At 32.6% G+C, this 26,884-nt stretch overlaps 1 protein-coding gene across 2 annotated transcripts; it reads right to left on the bottom strand.

Annotated features, from left to right (window-relative positions):
* Positions 1–15,757: 15,757 nt before the first annotated feature.
* On the bottom strand, positions 15,758–20,496 carry LOC147400210 (uncharacterized). 2 transcript variants are annotated; one of them, XM_086445822.1, is made up of 4 exons: positions 19,929–20,496; positions 18,045–18,200; positions 17,172–17,864; positions 15,758–17,087 (listed from the first exon to the last, which is right to left on the bottom strand). In XM_086445822.1, the coding sequence occupies exons 1-4, from the start codon at positions 20,244–20,246 to the stop codon at positions 16,029–16,031; spliced, it is 2,226 nt and encodes a 741-aa protein (XP_086301948.1). In that variant the 5' UTR covers positions 20,247–20,496; the 3' UTR covers positions 15,758–16,028. The 2 variants fall into 2 exon arrangements, with proteins under 2 accessions (XP_086301948.1, XP_086301949.1); XM_086445823.1 differs by lacking the exon at positions 18,045–18,200.
* Positions 20,497–26,884: the final 6,388 nt, after the last annotated feature.

Raw genomic sequence — 26,884 nt, 5'->3', positions numbered from 1 at the left:
TTACATCTAGTGAAAATCTAAATACAACACTTGATTTCTTTGTAAGAAATAAATAAAAAATTATAATTTTTAATCAAATCAATTTGGTTAAGAGGCGCATAAACACTTCTTTAAGATTGTCAGATCCTCTCGTTTGTTTAAGGAAACACGACAATACTATCTCAGATATTCACCTTAGTCTAGATTTAATCCCGTTCTTATACAAGTTTGTACTACTCGGTAGGAACTTGTACCTTTTTCTTTAAGATGCCTAAAAAAAAGATAAAGAAAAAAAAAATTCTCACAAAAAGTGGATAAAAAATTGAGGGATGTAAGAAATGAGTAAGATGCTAAAACCAATGGGATTATGGGTTTATATAGTGGTGGAGATGTATTGGTGCAATGTATGACAATTAGTTGAATTCTTAACCTTAACACAATACAAGAGATCATTTGTAAGATGAACATCTACAAGAAATCACAATACTGCATCATAGGAATGCACTTAACTCTTATCATTAATAAAATGCAGTGTATACATAAAAGTTAAGCCTTAGTTTAGTTTTCTCTTTGAACTTGAGAAAATTCATCAAGTAAGATTTCACTATATTTAACGTTATTACAAGCTATCTAGTCCCATTCCCCTCGATGTTATGGGGACTATGTCTCTTCCAAAGCCTTAGGATAAGGAGTCTACCAAATTTTCTTTGGACTTCACATGTTAAATGGCCACAATGTCATCACTAATAAGATCCCTTACATATTTGTATTTCAGATGTATATGTTTGAACTTCCCATTATGATTCTCGTTATAAACCTTTAGCATATTAGTTTGACAATCACAACATATTGTGATTGTTGGCATTGACTTGCTCCATATTGGTGCATCTACCAATATGCCCTTGAGCCACTCAACTTCCTCTCACATGAAATAGAGTACTATAAACTCTAATTCCATAGTAAAATGTCGTATAGATTTTTGCTTTTTGGATTTCTATAAATGACACCTCCTCTTGATGTGTAAATCCAAGGTAGTCACCGCGATGAATTTCTTCATACATAAATGTCATTTTATTCACAAAATTTATTAAATTCCACATCGAGGTATTCATCTGCTCGATCAAATCAAAGAGTTTTGATCTTGACTTAATGAAAATTCTCAGCTTTCGTTTTATATGCCTTAAAACACTTCATTTTTTTAGAGCATATGAGGTAAACATATGCATATCTTGAGACATCATTTACAAAAATAATAAAATATCTCTTACCACCTCTAACCTAAATATCTGTCGTTTTACAGATATTACTATGTACAAGATCTAGGATCTTTGTGTCCTATCAACATTCTTGAATGAAGTACTTGTAAATTTTGCATTTATTGTAGGCTAGATATTCCTCCTGACATTTAAAACTATTGCTCGAGATCAAGTATTGATCGGTCGTACATTTAACCGTGTTATGGCATAATCTATCCTATCAAATATCACAAGACTTGAAAATATAAGCATAAATATTAAGTTTGGGCATACTTTACACAACATAGCTTTTACCAACAATTACATCATTCTTTGTCAAGATAAACTTGTCTAACTCAAATACCAACTTAAAATCATGCTTGCTTAAAGAAGAACTAGAGACAAGATTCTTCCTTATGTCATAGACATATAGAACTTTCCTGAGAAATAATAACTTCCTAGAGGTAAATCGAGACTCAACAATACTCTATCCATTGATTCAAGTACTAACATGAAATAATGTTTGCTTAAAGCAATACCAGAGACAAGATTCTTCCTTATGTCATAGACATATAGAACTTCCTTGAGAGTTAATTACTTCTCGGAGATAAATCGGGAATCAACAATGCCTTATCCCTTAACTTTGGATGATAATGAATTTCCCATGAATATACTCATCCCATCGTTCAGTAATTCGTAGGAGATAAACATGTTCTTGTCGCAATAGATATAACATGTCATACCGGTATCAATGTACAAATCAACATCTTCTCAAATCATATTGATTTTAGAGATAACAACGATCATATTATCGTCTACGTCTTTGTCATTCTTGTGTCTTTTCTATTTTGTATCTTTATCATCATACAGGTGATTGTTTGTCTTTACCTTGTCTTTAGTCATTCATTTTAGTGTACTTTTTTACTCTTTATTTTTTGATCTTATTCTCCTTGGTTCTACCAATCTTCTTCTTAGTCATTGCCCCCATGATGTAAGTTGTAACTATAGGTTTATCATCCTTCTTGTCTCTAATGCAAGCTTCTTCATCAATCCTCAAATGGTACATCTAGTTTCTCAGGCGATTGATCCTCCTTGGTGCAGTATTCCTTTCACAAGGGATGCAATTTCCAAACAATTGCCCTAACTTGAAATTTCTCATCAAGGGTCATCTCAACAGCAACAATAGAATCCATGATCTTTTGGATTTCTTGAATTTAAAGAAGAATGGGCTTGCTGTCTTCCATTTTCAAATTCATATAATTTCTAATGAGAAAATTCTTGGTGCTAGATTCTTATGCTATGTAAGCAATTTTGGAGCATTCCATACTTCCTTAATGCTCATATTCTTTTTAGAGATCTGATTGTAAAATTGATTTGAGAGTTTAAGATATTTTAATGGTATACATAGTTGTCATCAACCCATTTTTAGGCCTTAGAAGCAACAATAATCTTCTCTTCCTTTGTTGCTTTAGTAAGTATGGTTGGGTATGTTTCCTATAGAACATAAACAACTTTAAGTTGTCTAAGACAAAAATGTATTTGTTTTTCATAACAATTAAAATTTGTACCATTAAAACAATCATCAAAATAGTTGGTATTTATAAAAATGAGACCAAGTGGAGATACAATTGACATAAGAGTTGACTTATCTTTAAATACAAACACAAAAATTGATTTCTTTATAAGAAACAAATAAAGAATTATAATTTCTAATCAAATCAATTTGGTTAAAAGACTTGTAAATGCTTCTTTAAAATCATCAGATTCTCTCGTTTGTGTAAGAGAACACGACAACACTATCTCAGAGATTCAACCTAGCCTAGACTTGATTTTGTTCCTCTACAAGTTTGTTTTACTCGATAGGAACTTGTACCTTTTTCTTTAGGATACCTAAATGAAAGATGAAAAAAAAAATTCTCACAAAAAGTGGATCGAAAATTGAGTGATGTAAGAAATGAGTGAGATGCTAAAACTAATGGGATTATGGTTTATATAGTGGTGGAAATGCATTAGTGCAATGTATCACCATTAATTAATACATTTAGGTGTATTGTATATGTATTTAATGAATACATGTTCCAAAAGATTTTCCAACTTAAAGTTCATCTCAACTCATCTAATTAAATTCATTAATCTAGAATTAATGAATGAATATTGATCTATGAACCAACATAAATACCATGAATCTTGATCCATGCACCTAGGTCTATTAATGTGGGTTCATGAACTTGGAATTTGGTTTAGATACATTGAACATCTTTAGTTCATTTCATCATACCAAACATTGCCTTTAAAAACCCATTCAATGTTTTGATAAAATCTTTTTAATAAATTTATTTTATTTAAATCAAAACCAAAAAGTGCATCAAGAGTAGATTTTAAAGGAGCTTTATATTTTCTAGGAGAGAGAGAGAGAGGGGGGGTCGTTTCTAAAGAACCATGCATGCCTTGCTTTCCAAAATTTTGAGGAGTGAATGTATTTTTGAAAAAGAGTTATTTTGGATGTACAAGCTGTCATTAATGTGCCAATGGGTTGATTCTCAAGAGAGCAGATCCTTCGCGGATTACAGTACTTTTTCTTATAGTTCCCTACAGTGGTTTTGAACAATTGAGAGGTTTTGAACAATTGAGATATCACCATGTCAATAAAAATTTAAATCCAGTCCATTTAAATGGAAGAGTTCCAGGACCATTCATTTTCAAAACTTCAAATATTGATTTAAATTTTTTTTTTTTTTTTAAAGAATCTAATCTGTGCTCTGAAATGTAGATGATTGGGGTATTATTAATTTCAACGTGACCCAATCAAAATTGTAGAAAAATCACTATAGAGAATTGCAGGAAGATAGTACTACAGAGGATGCGTTCTCGATTCCTAATGTACTTAGAATTGGAAACATCATAATTTGTCCATGTAACATAGTATTGAAAATATGGTGTCATTAACCAGAGGCTAGAGTTTACCAACTAAGCTAAGGCACTTTCACATTGTCATTATGTTAGGATACTATTTTGCAATGCACTTCTTGCTTAAGGCCATGTTTGGAATTGCTCTCGGAGTGGATGCTAAAAAGTGCTATTTTGGTTGTCAAGTAAGATTAGGAGTGTTAATGGGTCGATTCCTATTGTATCTTGAATCGGAATCATCATATTTTTCAAGTATGATTCATGTTTTGGTTGTAAAATAAGTGGAATTGAAATCGCCAACAATCACGAGTACTCATCAATTCCAATTCTCAAGAACCGGATGAGACAAAAAATCACACAATGATGGTAGTTTTACGTATTCTTTACATGCAAGCTTTTTTCACATCATCATCTATGAGAAAAAAAAATGTTATATGAATTATTGCTAAGCTTTTTTTTTTTTTTTTTTTTTTCCTTTTCAAAAACACTACACACCATCAACACAAGGATCAACAACATAATAATAATAATAATTCATTTTTTAATAAAAATATAAGTATATATATATATATATATATATATATATATATATATATATATATATATATATATATTTTTTTTTTTTTTTTTTTTTTTTTTAAATACTAAAATTTATGTTTTTTACAAGTAATAAAATTGTTGGAGAGATGACACATTTTACGCTGAAATACATGATTTATATAAAAACTTGAAGAACTTTATCTATTAACTTTTTAAGGTAAGGAAATCATCTATGATATAATAAAGAAATAGCAAAATAAATCACTTTCAGGTATCCGTACTTACGTCCTAGATGGAACTGAATTCAGTTCCTTTAAGACACAATTCTGATTGGGTATAAAAAAAAATTAAATAAATAAATAACCCAAAAAAGTGGCGTTTTCAATTCTAATTCTAGTTTGGTTCTCGACTTCTTGTTAAACATTGGCACTCTTAGCTGTGATTATCAATTGGTAAAAATAACCTTTTTATCAAGAGTCGTAATGAGTGCACGCAATTTTTGGAATGCGTCTGATGTGGCAAGAGCACAAATCATAGATCTTTTTCTTCGGGATACACAGGAAAAAAATATGCAGTTTTGTGCTCTTGCCATGTCAGCCACGGATCAACCGCATGCATTCATCATTATTCTTTTATGAATATCCATTACTAGATGTGTTTTCACTTATATGGGCTCGGTTATTTGCTAAATTAGTTCGTAGGTGTTGTTGGATGCTAAAGGTTGATTTTTGAGGTTGATTGTATTATCTTAGGTGGAAAGTGTGATTAGGCTGTTGTGTGTGTGTGTGTGTGTGTGTGTGTGTGTGTGCAAGTAAAGCCTAAGTGAAGTTATCTTCTAATTTTAATATGCCAACTAATAGTTGAGTGAAAGTTAATTCTAGAGGGTAGTGGTATAGGTATGCTTATTGAAAACATTGGCTTACAGATCACTATTACAATACTTAACGTAAGAAAGTTTAAACAACTTCCCTCCAAAAAGGGAGAGGTCTAGAGTTCAAGCCCTCTCATCGAGATATGGTGCTCTAAAGCCCTACTTGGTATTAGGGGTGGAATCTCAACACAACCCGCCAACAAGACTCGAAAACAACACAAAGTTAGTGGGTTTGGGTCATAATAGCCTCAACCTGTTTAACATGATTATTAAATGTGTTGGGTTTGAGTTCTAGGTGTTAACCCGCCTAACCCGTTTAGACAAGTTTAGTTATTCTATCATTAACGTGTACTTTTAAATATATTAATAATTACTTAAGAACTTTTTACATTACTCTTTTTCTAGAATTTCCTAGAACTTGATCATAATTTTTTATTATCAAATTCTATATAATATAAATGGTATTTTAAGATATTTTTAAATTAATAAATGGTTATGCTTTAGTTTGGGAAAGAAAAAAACATTTTTCTAATAAGTTATTTATTTATATTTCTATTTTTTTACTCCATTTTTTTCATTAAAATCTAGAGGTATGTAGTGTTTGATTACTAATATTGGCAAAATGTATTACGTAAAATGACCTCAGTAAAATTTAAGATCTTACCAAGTAAGACTAGTATGTCTAATGAGATAATGAAATACACTTTGCTTAGCTAATAATAATAATAATAATATTGAAAAATACTTTCCTTATGTTTTCTAACCACATCACCTTATGGCATCCAAAAACATGATTTGATGCCTCATGATTGTAAAGGAAAATATTCTACAAACTTTGAAGAAAAAAAATTCAAAAGAAAATTATTTTTCACCATTGAACTTGGTTTCTATGACTTTATTTTTAGTAATGAAATTTTATAATTGGTGGTGGAAATTGAAATTATTCTTTCCAATAAAGATTAGAATTTTATTCAATAGGTTATATATGAGTTAGGTCAGGTATACCTATTTATAAATGGGTTTAGGTTTGATAAATTTTCATAATACCCTTACCTCGACACGACCTGACCCATTGCCACCCCTACTTGGTATACTGCAAATCATTTGCAAATGCAAATAAGTTTCTCAAATCAATTTTATTGGTGTTTGGTACATAATGCAAATATTTGCACTGCAAAAAATTTGCATGGCTCACCCAAATTCTTAAGAAATTTCAGCAAATGATCATTTGCGAGTCCTTTACCTCGTAGCTCTTATTGTAAACGTATGAATGGGGCCGAAAAATGTTATTCTCGTTTCCATCCTGGAGGAAGGTCCCACAACCCCTCTAGGAGAATGCTCTGGGACCCTCTTGCTCAGACTCCTGTAGAGGGGAAGGACTCTTCAAACTTCTCTTGACCAGCATGCGCCTCTTAAGTGGTTGCAAGTCAAGAACAGGGCTATGCTCCTTGATAGTAACAGTTATAGTAATAACATCAATAGCAACCGCAGTAGAAGTAGAAGCAGATATAGAAGCAGGGCAGCCAGTCTCCCAGGTACTATAGCCAGCTGGCCTACTTCTCTAGTGAGGGTGGAGCCTCAAGAGGCCAGACTCTTCTTTTTCTTCTTGGCTGAGTTAGTCGGAGGAGCAGTCCTGATGGTAGGGGAACAGGAGAAAGGGAACTCTAAGAAGTCGATGTTCATGACATCGGAGGACCTTAGCAGAATTGCACATGAAGGAAAGTCAGAAACAAAGGCCGAGAATGGATCAAAATCTTTTGGGATCTGTTTGACCTGACCAAAGGAAGCATAATCAGATAAGGCTCTCTCGTCGTGAAAGAGGCCGAAGGAGAGCATAGGCAAGGGGAGATGGATCAAGATCTTCCAAGATTGGCTCGACCAAATCAAGGGAGACTCGTCATGTAGGTGGCCATGGCAAAATAGAAGGGACGTTTTTCACCGCCACCTCCTCAGCAACTCTGGTTTGGAAGTCTACTGCCACTAGCCTCCGATCTTTGGATGTTCTACACTGCTTCTTCTTAGCCTCAACAGTAGAAAGGGTAGAAGAATCTGCAAAGAAAAAGAAAGCAAAATTGAGAGAAGATTAAGTTGCAAGCAGACTAGAAGAATGAGACACAGCCTTATCCTGAAAAGTCCGAAGGATTCTAAATCCCTTATGAGGAGCGCCAGGGACAAACTCCCAATTCCCAAAAACAAATAGGGAGTCCTTGTACCACTATTTATCAGCACTGTGGAGAAAAGGACTCAGTGCCACCATAGCACTTTTGGAAGATAACGAATAGTATCCGAGTATTGGGGGATGGCTTTCAAATTGTATCTAGAGAGGAAGTTATTGAGGGTTATACCCATCTTATCCACAATTTCCACCATATGGTAGAAGTTCCCAGGTATTTGGCCTATGGGCCGGTTTATCTTACTCAACACCTCCCTAAAGAAAGAAGAAAGAGAGAAACTAAGGCCAACCTTGGCTGACATAGACCAAGATTTCTTTCTGACGGCATTTGCTAAGGTTATCGGGGTCATCATTGACCCGAAGAGGCATAAAGGCAGGGATGTAAAGTCTTTGTCGAAGTTGAGTTACGTTAGTAGCCATCAAGAAAGTAAAGTTGCAGAAAAAAGAAAACAAAGAATTGAGAGAGGAAAGATTAATAGTGAAATAGAAAGGAAGAGATAGAGAATTTTTAGTAGAATGCAAATAATCGAAGTTGCAGAGTTATAGCACAGTATGAAGGAAAATGAGTACTAAGTCTCCTATTTATAATAAAGATTAAAGGAGTACATGCGCCTGAGAGGATAGCTTAATATCTAACCCAAACGTTACAGCTTGGGGGTAGTGCATACGATAGTAGGGCACGTGGATGGACATAGATGAAGAATGAGTCATCTTAACCGTCAGAGAAGATTGGAAACGATGGGGCATTAAATGCATCGATTAATGAAGAACATAAGTAATTATAGAGAATCAAAGCAGCCAATGAGGAAGCAATTATGTGTCTCGAGAAGACGAAAAGACTTCATGTTTCTTCAAGAGGGGATAATTGTAGAGGAAAATAACTATACAATTATCTGAGTTGTATACGTGTCCAGGCCGATTAGGTGGTGTTATGCGTAAATCAACATATAGACGATATCCTTCTGCAGGGCAGGTCAAAATAGAGACCATTCTAGTCTGGCTAGAAGAGAAGCATAGCATTGAATGAGACTTGATTTTTCAAGCAAGGCAGGCCTGGTCATAGGATAACTGTAATCCTAACAGGTGCACGTCAACCCCAGAAACCTCAGAGGAGATCTCTACAGCATAATACGACCAATCCAAAAGATCCTCGTTCGATAAGTGGATCCAGATAATCAGAGGATTTCCCAAGATCGCCGCCCAAAAAGGGGAATACCCTGATTCGCAGGAAAGATCCATAAATAACTCAGTAAGCACTGGTGAAAGGATTTTTTGGCAGATTGGAGGTCTAACCAATTCTGGAGACTATTCTTATGCTTATCTAATTGAGAGTCGGAGTGATTTTGGCAAGTACCACGCCGCCACAAAGAGGGAGGTGATCAGAGTGACTTTGGCTCAATGTGGCGGAGTTTATCAGCACTGTCCACCGAATTCTTACTGCACAATAGTCATTCTCCCGAATGTTATCTGAGTCTGCCCATGCTCCGTGGTATGCAAGCCAATATATGTAAATCTCAAAATTCTTATTAGATGCCGACATCTAGTTCGTTTGACCAACTATACAATATAGATACTTGATTTTCCTTTGATATCATACATTGTTAGAACGAATTCACTCAGGGTAGTTACTTTGATAACCATGAAGATTTCTATATTCATGACACCTAGATGATAAATCCAACCATAATTCTCCAATAATCCTATGATTCTCAACGATTCTCCGAATATAGAGTTGTAAAGTCACAGTCAACATTCAATCATTCATTTTTGTCCTCTCCTCCAACTTCGTCATTAAAGTCCTTGATGACTGAGTTGTTAAATCAACAATAACAGTACATGGATCAAACATTAATCAACTTAAGGAAAATTGAGGATATCTCAATCCTAGAAAATTCACCATTCTTTTAAAATAACTTTAGTGACCAGTTCCACTTTTTTGAGGATTTTGATAATTGCCTATCAATAACTGATAACCCCCTCTCAATTGAAGTTCAAACACAGATTAATTAGGTTATAATTTCAACCAAAAAAATGATGGAAATCCAACTACGTCCGTTAACTTTGCCTTTAGAAAGAAAAAAAAATGATTATTTTTCAAATGAGATAACCCCCGAGACTCATGTTTCAAATTCCTAATGAACTAGCCAATTGTACAAATTTGACTAAGGAAACTAATCTACCATTAGAGGAGATTGTTGTCCATGAGGAATCAATGATTAACTCTAATTTGTTAGTCACGCTAATTCTGACCATTACTGATCCAACTTCGTATCCCATCCAACCTATTCTTTCACAATATTATAAAAATCATGCTTATCTTACAACTTTCATTTTCTTAGAAAATACGATGGTTGAAAACTATTTCAAAAAGATAATAACACTAAGAACTATGGATAAACGAGGGATATTAATCACTTTAAAAAATCAGTTTCATGTCCTAACACTGATCCAAATCTGTTTGCCCATCAAGTCTTAGATATTAAGAAACTGCCTATAAAATTGGACTTTTTGACAGGTCCAGCTGAAAATATTAAACTTAGTGCGCTTTTAAAAAGCAACCTTGAGTTTTTTGTTTTTTTAGGATGAGTAAAGTAGTTTGGATTTCTTTTATTATAATTATAAGCTTTCATATAAGACCTTACTCTCTCATCTTTTTCTCAATTTGAACTCACCAAAAACAAGTACAAGGGTTGCAAAATTTCAAGAATTTTCTCATAAATTTATTTTTTACTATAAATTTTTCTAAAAATTTTATTTTCGTAGAAAAATTCTACTTAAAAATCCTCAAACCCTAATCTCTTTCTTATTCTCTTTTTCCTTAAGCCAACTCTCAACCAAATTAATCAACCAATGTTACTAGGATTATAGATTGATCAGCAATTGTTGATTGAGCAGTAAAGACAGATGTTGGTTTATATTGAGGAGAAGAAGGCACAAATAAGTGCACGAGCCGTTCACAGTTCAGATTCAGATTAGGATGTCTTTCTTTTTTAGTTTTTATTTTTTAGTTAGGTTTTTTTCTATTTTAAATATGATTTTTTTTATGTAAAACTGTTTCGAAAATTATCATTGTTATAACTTTCACTCTATTCAAATTAGTTGTAACTAAACTTTGCACGTTAATGTCTAATCCATTTCAAGTATGATTTAATCTTTATCTCTATTTTCTTATTGTTTGCATATTGATGATAATATTTCATTTAGGTTTGGGGGTATTAGGTTAGCTCACAATTGTATTATTAATTTATTTGCAAATTTTTAAAAAATAAATATGAAAAATATTATATATATTTAACACTTTTGAAATATTATCTTTTGTATTTATTGTGTACATTTGAATTTCAAATCTCAGGTTCATATCCTAAAATTTTTAAACATGCATTCTTTTTATTCATTTTTAAGAAAATTAAAAGATTATTTTAAAAAATTCACGACACTTCTGATTGAGTTACTGGAAAAATTAGATTTTATAAAACAAGAGTTGACCCTCTTCTCTACCTAGAGTGTTGATGAAACATAGACTAGTGAAATATAATTTCCTTGTCCTTTAGTTGACTGGTTAGAAGAAAAATAGAACTGGATTTAGTACAACTTGCACAACAACCATACGATTAGACTGGGTACCTTGAAAAGGGCTACCTGTTTTTTGTAAAATGAACATTAGAAAAATGGTGATGTATGAAAAAATTGAAAAATAAAAAGCAGAAAATGTGAAAAAGATCAAAGTAAAACAAAAAATGCTAGAATTGAAAAAGTGTAAAAAGAAAAAAGTCTAATGAGATCAAATAATATATTTTCAATAGTGTGAAAGTCGTCAATGGTAAAAATGTGAGTAAAATGGAATATCACAGATAAAACCCCTTAAAGGTATTAAAGTGAACATCCACACCTTTCACAATCCTAGATTGAATACTTAGTTTTAAGTTATAACTTAGGTAGAACCAATCATTCTTAGTAATTAGGAGGTGAAATCTTATTCTTAAAAAAGATATTATTTATAAATAAAAAAAATCAGAAAATTACACTCAAATTATTCTTGAAATTTTCTAAGATGAGGAATGGAAATTAAAATTTTGTTCAAACTAAAAGACTTTTGATTAACTTGTGAAATGTTGTTATGTTCACCTTACATACACCAATTTTGATTTTGATATTTTTGTAAATTATTAAAATTTTGTAGGTATATTCATTGCAAATCCTCACGAGTCAAACTCATCCACTAAGGATAACTTAAGGGTTTAAGGGCTTGGTGCATCTACTAAATGTAGTCGTGTAACTTACGAAAGTGGTTTATAATTTAGTTTTTACTTATTTTTGCTCAGGACTAGCAAAATCTAGATTTTGGTATGATCAAGGTCTAGAAAGTAATTTTTAGAGCCCTAATTAAATAAACTTTATGGGTAATCTATGCTCTAAATTCCCTTATTATATAGAATTCATTGTTAGTCCATATTTATTATTAATTTCCATTAAATAATGTATTTTAGAACTAATTTGTTTGGTGCTGAACGGGACCATATATATATATATATATATACAGGTAGGATAGATGTTGAGTCTATTTTGATAAAAATAATATCAAATGATTTTAACCAATAAAAAGAAGAATAAATTAAATTTTCCATAAAATTGGAAAATCGACCCAAGCCTGTTAGAGTCAAGTTTGGCCATAGTCATTATAGGCATAATAGGAGCATAGGGCTAGGCTAAGTGCAACCCGCCCCTTTAAAGTCAGATTAGGACTTAACCAAGACCGACCTGAACCATCCCATTGATAGCCCTACCCGTATATAAGGTTTGGCTCAAAAAAATTTGACACATTAAATCAGGGTTGGCTTAGGGCCCAACAAATCCCATCCTGGTTTGGTTTATACTCATAGTACGGTTGGTTTGACCCATTGCAAAACAACTTTGAGATTGTAGGTTAAAGCCTAACTTAACCATAAAAATAAAAATAAAAAAAATGCCCAATTTGACCCGATGTGCTATCATATTTCATATAGCTAAATATATAATTTTATAATAAAAAATAAATGAAGTATATTATAAAATAAAAAATTTGAGATTGACCTCTATTTTGATGAAAAATAACACTTTACATCTTTATAAAGTTCAAAAATCAATCCAAACCCAAACCTAATTCATGACAATCAGGCTTGGCCTTAGCTAGCTGACGCCCGTGCTAATTAGGGTTAGTCTAAGGCACATCAAACCTCTTTATAGGATGGAATAGGCTCATCCAAGCCAACTTGAACATGCCCGTTGATAACTCTATTCATAACGGAATTTTATTCTCATTTTGTCCTTTAAACTTATGAAAATTATAATATCCCCACAAGATTTGAGGGTGGTGATAGCATAGAATGAACCAATTAATAATGATGTGAGAAGGGAGGTTTAGGTTATTTGACCAATTAATTCTTTTTCCGTCTTTTTTTTTCAATTTTTTTTTTAAATGATGAACATGTATTCTCTTTTCTCGTATCATAATCTCATTGGTCTATTGCGTTGGTTCTTTAATAATTAAAAATGTAGGTGCATAATTACACTTGCGAATGTGAACAAATAAGACACTACTATGTGGATCTTGTTATGGTCCGTTGTGTTTTATTGTATAGACTAGAATTCACCTGTGATTACAATGAGGACATCTACTTTAAGGTTAAGAGAGGTAAAAATAGAAAAATAATAAAATTTGAAGGATATTATTAAAAATATTCTAGACTTAAATGGTAAAAGAGAAAAATAATAAAATTGGTGAGGTACTATTAAGAAAATGAGAGATGAGAAAAGATAATAAAGTGGGTTAAAGAAATAAAAGAGGAAAGATAGTAAAATTAGAGGGATATTATTAAAAATAGGTAAAAGAGGAAAGATGATAAAATTGGAGGGGTATTATTAAAAAAATTGAAGAGAGAGGAGAGAAAAAACAATAAAGTTAAATAGAGTAAAAAGGAGAACATTAAAGTGAGTAGGATTGGATGCCACAGAACTATAATTGGATCAAACTTTTTTTCTTGTAAAACTCTAGCAAAGTGAATCCTATAGTTGTATACGTCCTACAATAAAATTGAAGGGGTGAAATGAAAAAAGATCATCGTAATTGAATGAACATTTATTTTTCATAATTGAACCCCACCGTTGTGTTTTATTATATAGACAAAGACTCTTATCAAGACATCCCTTTCATAAAAGGGTATATATATATAATATATATATATATATATATATATTGTTGAATATTTTCAAAATAAAATAAAATTTTTGTGGTTTATTGATTTGTTTTTTTTTTTTTTAAGTTAGATTTTGATATTTTTGTGTATATAAGGTTTAGTTCCACATTGCTCACAAGTAAGAAAGTGGTGTACCTTATAAGTAATAGTCAACATAGTTAGTTGTATTTGTGTCACACATTTAAGGCTTTGATCTAGTGCTTCGAGGTGGTACGAAGCACTACCTGCGCAACATGTGAAAGGGTGATTGGGCGTTTAAGGCGCTTTGAGGCGCATTTTGCACTTTGATTGTCGCGAGGAATTGGAGAGCCATAAAATTTTCGGGATACGAAACCATCCAACGGTTGTGGTTAATCTGTCATGTATGATGGATCAGGTGCGATCAGCACCGCATGATCAAGTTAGTATCCGATCGGATATGATGAATCGGATTAATACCGGATCAGAAACAATCTGATGCGTTGGATCAAGTTAGTACCTAATCAAGATCGATCAAGTGCGTTGATTCATGATTATACTCGATCAGAATCGATTAGGTGTGTTGGTTCATAATTGGTATCCGATCAGGATCGATCGGATCCGTTAGATCAAATGGCAACTGATCGAACGCGATCATAACCACTAGATCAAATAGATTCAACTAAAAGGTGTTGGTTAAAAGGTATGAGACACATACCTTCGATAGGGTGCAATTTAGATCGTTAAATCTCAGATCAGATACAATATAACGGCTATTAAATCAAGAGACATTAAATCTTGACTCTTTGTTAACAGACACAAAAATGACTATAAAAAGTCAATCAGAATTCAGAATTCTTCACTGAAAATTTATGTATTCTCTTTTCTCTAATCTTACGATCTATGCATCATCATTTTTTTATTTTTTTCAAGTGTTCTAGACTAAATCAGATCGTACATAATCTGATTTAGTAAATTATGTGTAAGACTTCTTTATATCATGAAGGTATTTGTTCATTGATCCCTTGTGTACTTTGATTCAATAAGTAGGAGAGAATATTTATCTAAAAGAGATCGAATCAGATTCGAATCTAAAAATTATTTTCTCTCTTCTTCAAATTAGTCTCATCTATTTCTAACATATATGAACCCACATTCAAATTTAATATTTATTCTTAAAATACTGATTGAAAGTCAATGAGTGGTGGCATGGTTTAAAGTCAAACACCAAGTAAAGTATTAGTGACAGTAGAAGGGAATAGCTGGTGTGTGGGTTCAGACAAATTGTGTCTTCTAACGAATATTCTGATTGTTTAATGTTGGGTTGAATGTGGTATCATTTTCTTTAATAATATAAAAATATTAGGCCTAAATTTTAAGTTTCTTGGATTCTTTCTTTGCACACAGTAACTTATACAACAGGTAAGAGACAATAGAAACAAACCACGAGGAGGTTGCTTAAAATTCCCTTTCCAGCCAAAAAAACAAATTCATATCTCAAAGTACACAATCTTAAACTTTTCTTACAAAACCACAGCCGAACATTGGAAAAGAATCTTTTTAATTTTCTTAAAATAAAATAATAAAAAGTACTCTGTTAAACAACCTATCATTTGATGGGTCCCACCAAAGGCTAGAATCACATTTGATACAATCAATGTCTATGATCATCCCAATAATTGATTTTGTACTCTTCCACAAACTAGATGAACTCATAAACCATAGTTTTAAGATTCATTTAATCAACTCGAATTCCTTAGATTTCAAGGGGACTCGGCCCGAAACTCCCCGGTTCAACTCAGCAAATCATGAGTTCCTGCCCAACAAAATGTGATCCTAATTACAGATTAAAAGATAATAGTTAAATAGATAACAGATATTACAATTGAGAAAGAAGCCAATCAAAATTCATGTACAATGCAGTCCCAGCCCAGAAGACCCTTACCAAACAAAAACAACAACAAAAAAAAAAAAAAAATTAATTAGAAAGGAGTCACACCAACACCCCCAATCAAACATAGATTAGCTTAAGAAAAACACTCAACTCTCATGGGCTTCTCTTTTAGTTTAACCCATTCACCTCAAGAAAAAGTTTAAAAAATAAAGTCATAGTTAAAAATAATCACACTTCCTTACAATTTACACAAATCTTTAACAGGCACCCTCACTTCTACCGTCGCTTCTATTGTTGTTGCTTGAGGTACGGGAGTTGGCCTTAAAAACTCGGTATAGTGGAATTCGACCTGCAATCGATGATGAAGTGGGGTTGAATCTCTTAATCCCTTCTTGATATCAAACTGCAATTCCCTGATAGGGATTGCGGCCAAGAAGCTCTTAATGTACTCCTTGCACGACTCTTTCTCTTTGCATACTACCTCCCCTTCTCCCCCACTAGTTGTTCCTAATTCCTTGGGCTTGGTTGCCGTTGAATCTGTTACTGGTGATTCTTTTGGATTGTTCTGGTTTCTGGTTTCGGATTTCTCTTCTGATGACTGGGCTTCGCTGGGCAGTTTGTAGATATTTGTGTCACTGTCAAATTTCAAGATGTAAGCTTGGTTGCACCCTTCGTAAAGCCTCTCACCCAATGTGTCGATGATGTAATAGGCCTCTGGTTCGACTTTGAGTACGAAAAAGTGGTCATTCCAGCTGACAATGTAGATCCGTGGGTTGTCCGATGCAGTACAGCTGATCTCATCCCAGATACTGTCGAATGACATTGCACCATGCAAGAAATCAAAACCTCCCTCTTCAATTCCTTCAGGATGGAAAAACCCAATGAACGATTTCTCTGGAGTAACGGTGAGAGGACGGATTTTGGCCTGGAGGACCGTCTCAAGGTCAAAGTGTTTGTCAGGGAATCGTTCCCTGTAGGTCTCGTTCTCACAGAGGTTTCTCCACTCTAGTGAGCCTTCTCTGATTAGGCTGTCGAACTTGGATTTGATGGGCATGTCATGTTGGTTGTTCTGGAACCAATCAGCAATGACGGCAACCAGCGCTGTGCATGCACTCTCACCCGCGGCTCGTTCACTCCGTTGATCAATAGAAGCAAAGAATACTTGAGTTTGAAGCTTCATGTGTCCATCGCGGCTTACCACTTCTTTGTTCTCCCACGTGCCAACAGCAAAATTATCGTCTCCAAATTCAGAGACTGATGATCGGTTGGTAATTGAACCTTCACTCACCTTATGCCACTGCAATGTAATTTTAGAGATTTTGTTTAACAGAATTTTAGGGCACAAAACAAGTTCATATACAAAGAAAGAAAGGATGCTTACACCAAGAGATAAAGATTCGTCGGAGGAATTAAGTTGTCGACGATCGAAATCAATGTCATCCCCACCTTCTTCTCCATATGCTTTCTTTAATAGTGGCTCTCCTTTGGCTTTAGGAGATCTGAAGCTCAGCTTTCTCTTCCTCCAAGATAGGATGCTCCACCGCTTTGAACTCTGCGGGAAAGACTGCTCCGAAACTGACGTCGTAGTATACTCAACATGTAAGCAACCCACGTCTGATTTATGGTTGCTGTAGTAAATCCAATCCTCAGATTCTCCATTGATCCTCATTTCTGTGAAATATGACCTACCAGCACAATTCGCATCCGCCAAAGTTCCATAACTGAATGACTTTCTAAGACTAGAATCATCCTTTTCGTTTTCCAACTCCCCATCGTCTAGATCATCGAGGGACTCAGTGTCGAATGGGTATGTGTACTCAGCATCCTCGCTCCTAGCAGAGTACCTACCCTCACTGTCCTCTCCCTCATGGCACGGCATCTTTGATCTTCGAGTAGATACATATTCTGTAAGTATTTTTACTTTTCTCAAACCTGCTTTAAGGGCAGAAAGCTCGTCTTTCTCAGTCGAAAGAGGTTCTCCAGACATGGGTGACAATGGAGCCGGCACTATCAATCTCTGCCCAGTCATTGATGATTCTTGACTGGTTCTCAATTCCACTAAGCTGAGAGAGAACTGGAAAGAAAGAGTCATAAAACTTAATAAGTTAAAAAAAAAAAAACAAAAATTAGAAGGACAAAAAAAAAGCTTGCCTGTAAAGGCAATTGAAGACAGAGATGCATAGAATTTGTAACTAGCCATTGTTACACTACAAGTGGGATAATTAGACATCAAAATGAATAAGAGGGGCCATACACAAAGAGAAGGATGAGGCCCGGCACTGCCTCCAACCAGAGTGAGAGGGACATTAATTTCAAGCTCTTTTTCCTCTGCTGCAGGTGCAAATTCGCCAAGGTTCAATGATGCAGTCCCAACAATAGGGACCTTATTCTTTGGTCCTTGGTTCAAGACCTGAATAATAAAAAAATGAATTATTGAGTACTCTTGAGTAATAAGAGAATCAATTGATGACTAACTCGAAATTGAGTCCACATTATACGGAAAAGCACATTTGCATATAGAAATGACCACTTGACTGGCATCTCAAACACAAAGTACAAGCCCAAATACATTAAAGAATCTAAGAAAAGATATTTGACTTTTAAAAGTAATAAAAAATTACAAAGCCGAAGAGCACAAAACTAAAGATTGGGAACTTGTTTTTATTAAAAACCAAAATCCAAAAAATACAGTGGAGCAAAGGCATCATAATCTCATCAAGCCATTGTAAAGTTCAATCATATGCAATGGAAAATATCAAATTCTGAAATTGGAAAGTAATAAAATAAGAATTAAAAAGGAACATCCACTAATGTTATTCCTTGAAAAATAGATGGGACCTCTTATACAATTATAATTTTAACAAAATTGACACCAAAAGAAAATTAAGAGAATTAAAAACCATTACTTTTAAATAAATAAAAATTCTCTAAAGGCTAAGGCACTTAAAATTTACAATAAGATAGTGATACCAAATATTCTGAAGAAGATCAAATACCATATGAGATATAGGGTCCTAATTCAATCAATTAGTCCTGATTAGTTGAAAAGCCTAATTTTATAGCATTCATTGTGATATTGAACAATGGTTAGAATCCAAACCCTAAAGGCGAACTAAGAAAGATCTCAAACATAAATTCCATCATAAAGTTCAACCTAATATATTACCACAAAAGTTACTAAGATTCCAAATTTATTTTTTATGGGTAAGCTGGACTTGAAGAGATTCCAAAATATGAATAGTGTACTAACTCATTTTCAACTTTTTGCAAGTTGCAAGCAAAGCAAGACATCAAAACAAATCTTTATAAAGCCAATTTCTAAATATCAGAGTAAATATTCATCAATGGAGGCTTCAGATCATGGTTTTAAAACTTGGTTTTTGTCTCGTCTCGTCCATGCCAGATACCAAGTCGTCTCGGACGAGTTTTCCAATACGTTTGAGACGACTTGTTCCTAAATTTGAAAAATGTATGTGGAGACTTAAATCTTGTTTGAAAATTTGACTTGTCAGTCCATCTCGTCCATGCCTGATACCGAGACAACTCGGGCAATACGTCTCAGTCTGGGACGAGTTTTGAAACCACGCTTCAAATACCCTTTAAAGAAAAATATTAATTATATCCAAAAAAGGGCTCAATGTTGCTAATCAATTGTAAAATACCTTAATTACACACAAATATTCCCAAACCAAAGCGAATTTTATTGACAAAATATAACTGAAACTTACAGTAATCTTACACTGTAGAAACAAACTTCGGTTTCAAACAAGTGATAAATTTGCTGAGGAAAAACAATAATTCATAAAAATCCTGTGAAAAATCACAAGAAATAAATATCATATACCTAAAAATATGTTCATTTTAACACCCAAAAAAATTTAAAAATAAAAAATAAAAAAGAATAAAGATGCCATTACAGACTCTGAAAAAGGAGACAAAATCATCCTAATAGAATATCTGCAAGAATAATAAAACCTAAAAACACAGCAAACGATAAAATTAACCCAAACAAGCGATGAAAACCTAATCTTCTCTCAAATCACAGAAACCTCAATGAAAAACCACAAAAAATAAAAATTGCTACAGATCAAACGAATCAATAACTCAAAAGAAGCAAAAGAAACAGAATCAAACTCACATTCAAGACCGTAAATCCGATTTCCCATGGATGAAACACGTTCTCCTTGTAAGCCGTAAGGGTACAAAGGTTCTGAAACTCTTCATTCCACTCAACAACACCATCGCTCCGTACTTCTTCCTCCTTCGTGAAGTTCCTCCTCAAAGTTCGCCTCAAAGAACTCAAAGCGTTCTTCGGACCTTTCCATATGATCTCCACCACTAATCTCGAGGCCAAAACAAGATCAAAATTTTCAATCCTTCGCAGAACAAGCTTCACCTCGAATTTCTTCGAAGATTGAGGAGGCCATGGCCTCCATCTCATCATCTTCACCACCATTCCTCGAAAGATTCAAACAGATTAAAAGAAAAAAAAGAAAAAAAAAAATTCAATAAGATCACTAAATGTCTTTGCAGAACGACTCGAAAACCCTAAGAAGTGAACAAATTCTTCTGCGAAAAAACAGATTTCGTGAGATTTCTACCAATCCCCGCAAAAATCTCTGACTAAAGGTAGATTTGAATCTCCATAAATCTGATATCTTAACAGATTCACCAAAAACAACGTAAAATTAAGAGAACTTTTATATATATATATATCTCTGAAATGTGAAAAAAAAAAAAGCCAAACTAAGAGAAAACACGGCGAATATGCTGTATTTATAGTATAAAAAAACCCTTAAAAATAAAATAAATACAAAAGTGACCGGCTAAGGCCGTCTCTGTTAATAGCAGAGAACAACTAAGGACGTCTCTATCGGTTTATCCATCCAACCGAATTCGTTAACCATGGTTATAAATTAACCACACCAAAGTAACTTGTTGAGTCGCTAACGAGTTATAGTCTGATAAGAGTTGATATTGTGAGTCTGTGAGACGAGTTGATGATTTGTAAATCCTCCCATAGCCTTTAGATTTGACTTTAGGGCATTGACTATGTTTGGTTTGACTTTAGACCCAGCACTCCAGATAAATAGGTATTGTTCACGTTTTTTGCACGTGGGGATACTTTTAGGATCATTGACCTTTCTCTCTTACATGAAACTATTAAACAGTTTTAAATTTGAGATTAAGATGATTAGGATAATTAATTAGAGCCTAATTGGGCGATATGGTCAATTTCATAGACCCCATGATCGTTCCATCACATTGATTTTTGTTTGAGATCTGAGATATTTCGCTTGATATTTGAAAAATTAATGATGATCTGACTTGAAAATGTTCATCGAAGAAAAAAATCTATGGTTCTATGCACTTGTCACATCGATCAAGTATAGACAAAATGAAAAATTTTGAGTCAAAATATCACTAATCATTTTGAAAATACAAAAGAAATTCCAAAAACACTTTGTGATTTTTTTTATATAAAATATATTATTTTATTAAAAATTATTTATGTTTCTTCATCTACTAACCACTTTAATGTAAATTGTCCCAATATTATTTATGGTAATGACATTTTTGTCAAAATATCTATTAAATACAAATTAAAATATATTTTTTTTTCTTTTTTGACATTAATTTTCAAAGATGTGATAGATGTCAATGTTTCATGAAATATAAAAAGTGGTGCACACATACATGTCAAGATGTTTAATGTTTACTTTTGAGTGGTCAATGATGAAGATTGGGTCGATGAGAAAAATTCACATCCGATGGTTAGAAATCTTCAATGGAAATGATTTTAAGAGAGATGAGAGCAAACATTCATGGTTTGTTAGGGCCGAATTAGTATATCGTGTGACATTATTGGAATTTGCTCAAAACCAATTAGGTTCGCTCTGATACAACAAACGTCCTCCAAAATGGTACTTCGGATAGAAAAGAAACGAAGACATGTGCCTTGTGGTAGACGTGATTCAAGATAGAGTAGATTCTCAAGGTATTACTCCTAGGTTTGGTGACTCAGTAAAAATACAAATTCTTGAGAGTTAGAGCATGAAATCCAATGGTCAGGATAAAAGATGTATCTCAAAAATACCACATGTATCCTTGAAGAATTTTTGACCATTGAACCCTAGATAGATGTATAATATACTTACTTAAAACTTTAGGTTAGATAGAAAAATCTAAATCAGAAGTTAGGTCAACATTTCTTTATGGTGTATAGTTTGTGATTTTATGCAAGCTTAAGAGAATTAAAAGGTATTGGGTACTAAATGGAGTTAGTTATATTTTGCTAAATAGAATTATAAAGCCATCTTTGGTAGAAAGGATGTTGGATTTTTGTCACTTGGAGAAGTTATAGATTAGGCAAGAAATCGATCACATCACTTATAAGATTAACTTAACATCACACCCAAACTCCAAAAAGATCCTAAATAGACCAAATATTTCTCCACGATATTTATATGAGAGGAGTGGATTCTCTGTAATATATTTTTCTTGTAGTTCCTTATATATAGTGCACTTGAAATATTGAAGAAGCCACGTTGAAAAATACAACAAGCACATAAGTCATGTGATGATCATGATTTAGATTAAATTTGGAAGAAAAAAAAAGTTTTTTTTTAAATAAAAATAAAAAACATTTTTTAAGCCTGATCAGAGGCATCAAAAGTGAACACTCAATGCAACTCACAAAATTCAAGAGTGGGATTTTTATGTCTCTTGCACGTGGCTCTCTTTCAACGGTCGAACCACACTACAAGGGACTATAAGAAAAATGTACTATAGAAGATCTACTCCCTTATATGATATTATTCTTTATTCTAAAGTAAATTTCCCATAAGATGTCATGGTGAGGTAGTTTATTTGTTTTACTCCTTCACAGACAAAGTTGTATCACTAGTTTTGACAAGTATTAATAAATCTTTATTCCAACCTATTTAAGAGTGCAAAGGTCTTTACATTTGCATAAAACAATAAATAACAGTTATAAGTGTATAAGAAAAAAGATTAATAGAGAGGAGTAGAAAGGCAACACTCGAAGGAAATGATAGAAAATGGTTGAAAAAAATGAGAGAAGATGGAAAGTACTGATCTTGCTCAAATAGGAGAAACCTAATATATATATATATATATATATATATATATATATATATATATAAATAAAAGAGGAAGATGAGATAATCTACTCCATCTAATCTTGAATCAACGATGTAGATTATATTTTATGTTAGCATTTAAAATAAAAATATATATGTTTGGGTATTTTAGTCCTTTAACTTTTGTAAGATATCTTGTCATTTCAATCATAATTTAAATTTATTATCGAAATAATGTTGGTCAATGATAGTGATTTTTTTGTAAAAGGATGCGGATGAGACAACAAATTGACAATAACATTTTATTTTAATAAGAAAGCGAGTTAATAGTCAATAATTACTAGAAGAAGGCGATTTTGACACTAGGTTGTCGAGGGTATCAACACACATATTTTAACCAACTTGAGTTGTTGGTAAGTAGATAGTGTAGATGTATCTTTTTATTCGCCTCGAGATTAGTGAATTTGACGATGAACACCTCTCCTCTAATTGTTTTCTTGTGGATCATTGCACCACAGAACTTATGACGATCAAGTTAGAAACACAAAAAAAAAAAATTAGAGAATCCCTTTTTCCATAAGAATTGTGTACATTTTAAATGATGATTGTCTACCTTTTATAGATGCATGGATGAAATCTCTCCTTTTTGATGTTTCTTAGTTCGTATCTATTCTAATTTGAGAATCTAATTTCATTTAAATGTTATTTCCTTTTCAATTTTTATCCATATTTGACCAACTATCACTACTAATTAAACATCCAGCTACCTTAGAAATCAAGGATTCCGCATATCAATGTGATATTTAAGAAAAACTTCCAACCTAGAGGCCCAATATCTTCCTTTTCACACTTCTGGCCCAGTTTTAGGGCCGATAAGGTGTAATACCCAACCTTACCCCATCTCATGATGTCATGAGTCGTCATCTCCGAGCTCGCAGATTTTTCCCTCCACAAATAATAAGTGAAGACGGGTTTTAAATCTAGCTCATGTTATCGAATTCATAAATATTAACTAACTTAGCAAGTTGGCACCTTCCACTTGTCAATATATAAACCAATAATTCCCAAATCTTTGAAAATTTTCAAGTTTGTAAAAGTTTCCATTTTTTGATTGATTTAATCATAAATGTTGTAGGGCCTTTGAAATATATAAAAGAATCACTGTGTTTTAAGAAGACTTGGGGAGGGGGGGGGGGGGGGGGGGAGGGGTAATTGTATACGTTCAAATCATGATGGAACATGAAATAATTTTGAGGCACCCTTCTCAATTCGAATAAAAATTAGGGATACCTCCCTACATTTTCAAACTAATGACATATCCCTTGACTTTAGTCTTTCCCAAAAACCCTTGTCAAACTCTAAGCTAATATCTAATTTAACTTATTGCAATAAACCTCTTCAAGCTTATCTTCAATCCTTAATCTCTCATGGAGTACTAAAAGTAAGGTGTATGAAACTAGTTTGAAAATATATATGAAAGTTTTTTCTAATTTTCACCATTACTTGGAGGGGTTCTTCAAAATTATTGTTTTAAAAATAATAAATTCACTCAATAATTTTGAAATAGAATGATGTGTAGTCATCATATCATAAATTTAGAGTATAATCATCGTGGAGATTCTTTCATCGATTATAGCCATCTTGAGATTACACATGTTGAATTTGTTATCTTAAATTAGAACTAATATTTTTAGAGATGATAACATTCCTCTTAACTATGATTTTTCCTCTCTTAAAATGATATTTAAACAGGCTCCTTACAATACCAATCTTCCACAATCCTTCAATGATTTGTGAGATCTATAAATTATTCATTTTTGGGAATTTTCGTTATCGATTACATATTTGGACCATTATCCTACCTAATAAATGGTATTATCCATCATGATGGAACATGAAATAATTTTGAGGCACCCTTCCCAATTCAAATAAAAATTAGGGATACCTCCCTACATTTTCAAACTAATGACATATCCCTTGACTTTAGTCTTTCCCAAAAACCTATTGTCAAACTTCTAAGATATTTAATTTTGACCTAGTAAACCTCTTCAAGCTTATCTTCAATCCATTAATCTCTCATGGAATACTAAAGGTAAGGTGTATGAAACTAGTTTGAAAATATATATGGAAGTTTTTCTAATTTTCACCATTACTTGGAGGGGTTCTTCAAAATTATTGTTTTAAAATAATAAATTCACTCAATAATTTTGAAATAGAATGATGTGTAGTCATCATATCATAAATTTAGAGTATAATCATCGTGGAGTATTCTTTCATCGATTATAGCCATCTTGAGATTACACATTCGAATTTTTTATCTTAAATTAAAACTAATATTTTTAGAGATGATAACAATTCCTCTTAATTATGATTTTTCCTCTCTTAAAATGGTATTTAAACAGGCTCCTTACAATACCATTCTTCCACAATCCCTTCAATGATTTTGAGATTTATAATTATTCATTTTTGGGATTTTCGTTATCGATTACACATTTGGACTATTATCCTACCTAATAAATGGTATTATCCCAACGAATGCTTCCCATTTCATTAATGAATGGACGTGAATATAATAAAAATGAGTGTCACACCCCCGATTTAAGATCTAGATTTTTTCAAATCTCGAGGGTGGAGCGAAAAAATAAAAAAAAATGTAAAGTGAAGATCTTCAAAGCTTAAATACGATATAGATTTCTTCCAAATAAGTTCGACAGAGTTTCTCCTAAAAATTGGACTTATAAAATTTCACCTCTAAAAATGTATCTGTATAATCAAAATTCATTTATTCATTACATTCCAACCACCATATTATAATAAATATACATCACTTCAAAAAAACATATTATAATTGTAACATAAAAGTATACATAGATCAACTACACATCTCATATCGATCAATAGTCATCATAAACATTAACTTTCTCTCTTTCTCTAAACATTTACATACAAAAATACATAACACACATGATGTTAATATACAAGGAAATTCAAAACTACACAAAATACTTTTACTAAACTCAAATCTCAGCTCATATATAACAGAAATAGTGTACATCATCCTAATCTTGTGATACGTCTATATAATGTTAATCATTAAGAAAATCATCTCGGTAATTAAGACATCTGTAATATTTTATTGGTAAGGTGAGTAACAGGGAGTTACTCAATAGTAAACTCACATTTCAAATGAATAATCTTAACATGAATGGATAAAGAAGTTAATCTATTCTAAATAATGCAGATTTTTAAATAACTAAATAAACAAATGAATAACACTCGCAACGGACTAATCTTTAATAAAACAATAATGAAATATCTCAATCTCACAATAAATAAATATAAACATGGCATAAGAATTTCAATCCTGGTATATCTAATATCAATTTGAATATCAATGCTCAAATACTTAACTAGTGTGGAACTCACCGTTAATTCTTGATTTTATGGTTGGTTTGATAATTTACCATAATTGGTTGGCCTTATTTTCGGCTTAGATTAATCATGGATCCCTAACAGAGATCAATCGTCTGACTAATAGAGATAATAATCATTTGACAAGCCAGTTTCATCATACCTCTGTGGTATGCATGTGTCTCAATCAATCTAGTCATCTACAAACCATCTTCATAGTACAATTTGTTATTTTCCAATAAAGATAAGATATGAATTTTTCAAATAATAAGTATAAAGATATTCTCAAATGATATTTCATACTATCGGAGAGAATTTCAAACCCCTATTATTATCAATTAATTGATTACTTCTGGAAAAAGTTACCGATTAATCTTATGGGTATTCATTACCTCTTTAATGAATAATAAAAATAATTATTATATTTTTAAAATTCATTGAAAATAAATTAAAATAATTTGCAAGTATAACAATATTTCTAAGTATTCTAGAATTATAAATATGCAGCAATATATCAAAATAGTAAATCATAAAACAGTGAACATGTAAGTACATCGTCCCACTGTTATCATCCTAATTG

Source organism: Akebia trifoliata, chromosome 6 (assembly GCF_017979445.1).
Source record: "Akebia trifoliata isolate Shusen 1 chromosome 6, ASM1797944v1, whole genome shotgun sequence".
Classification (NCBI taxonomy): domain Eukaryota; kingdom Viridiplantae; phylum Streptophyta; class Magnoliopsida; order Ranunculales; family Lardizabalaceae; genus Akebia; species Akebia trifoliata.
This window is presented reverse-complemented; position numbering and strand designations above follow the sequence as displayed.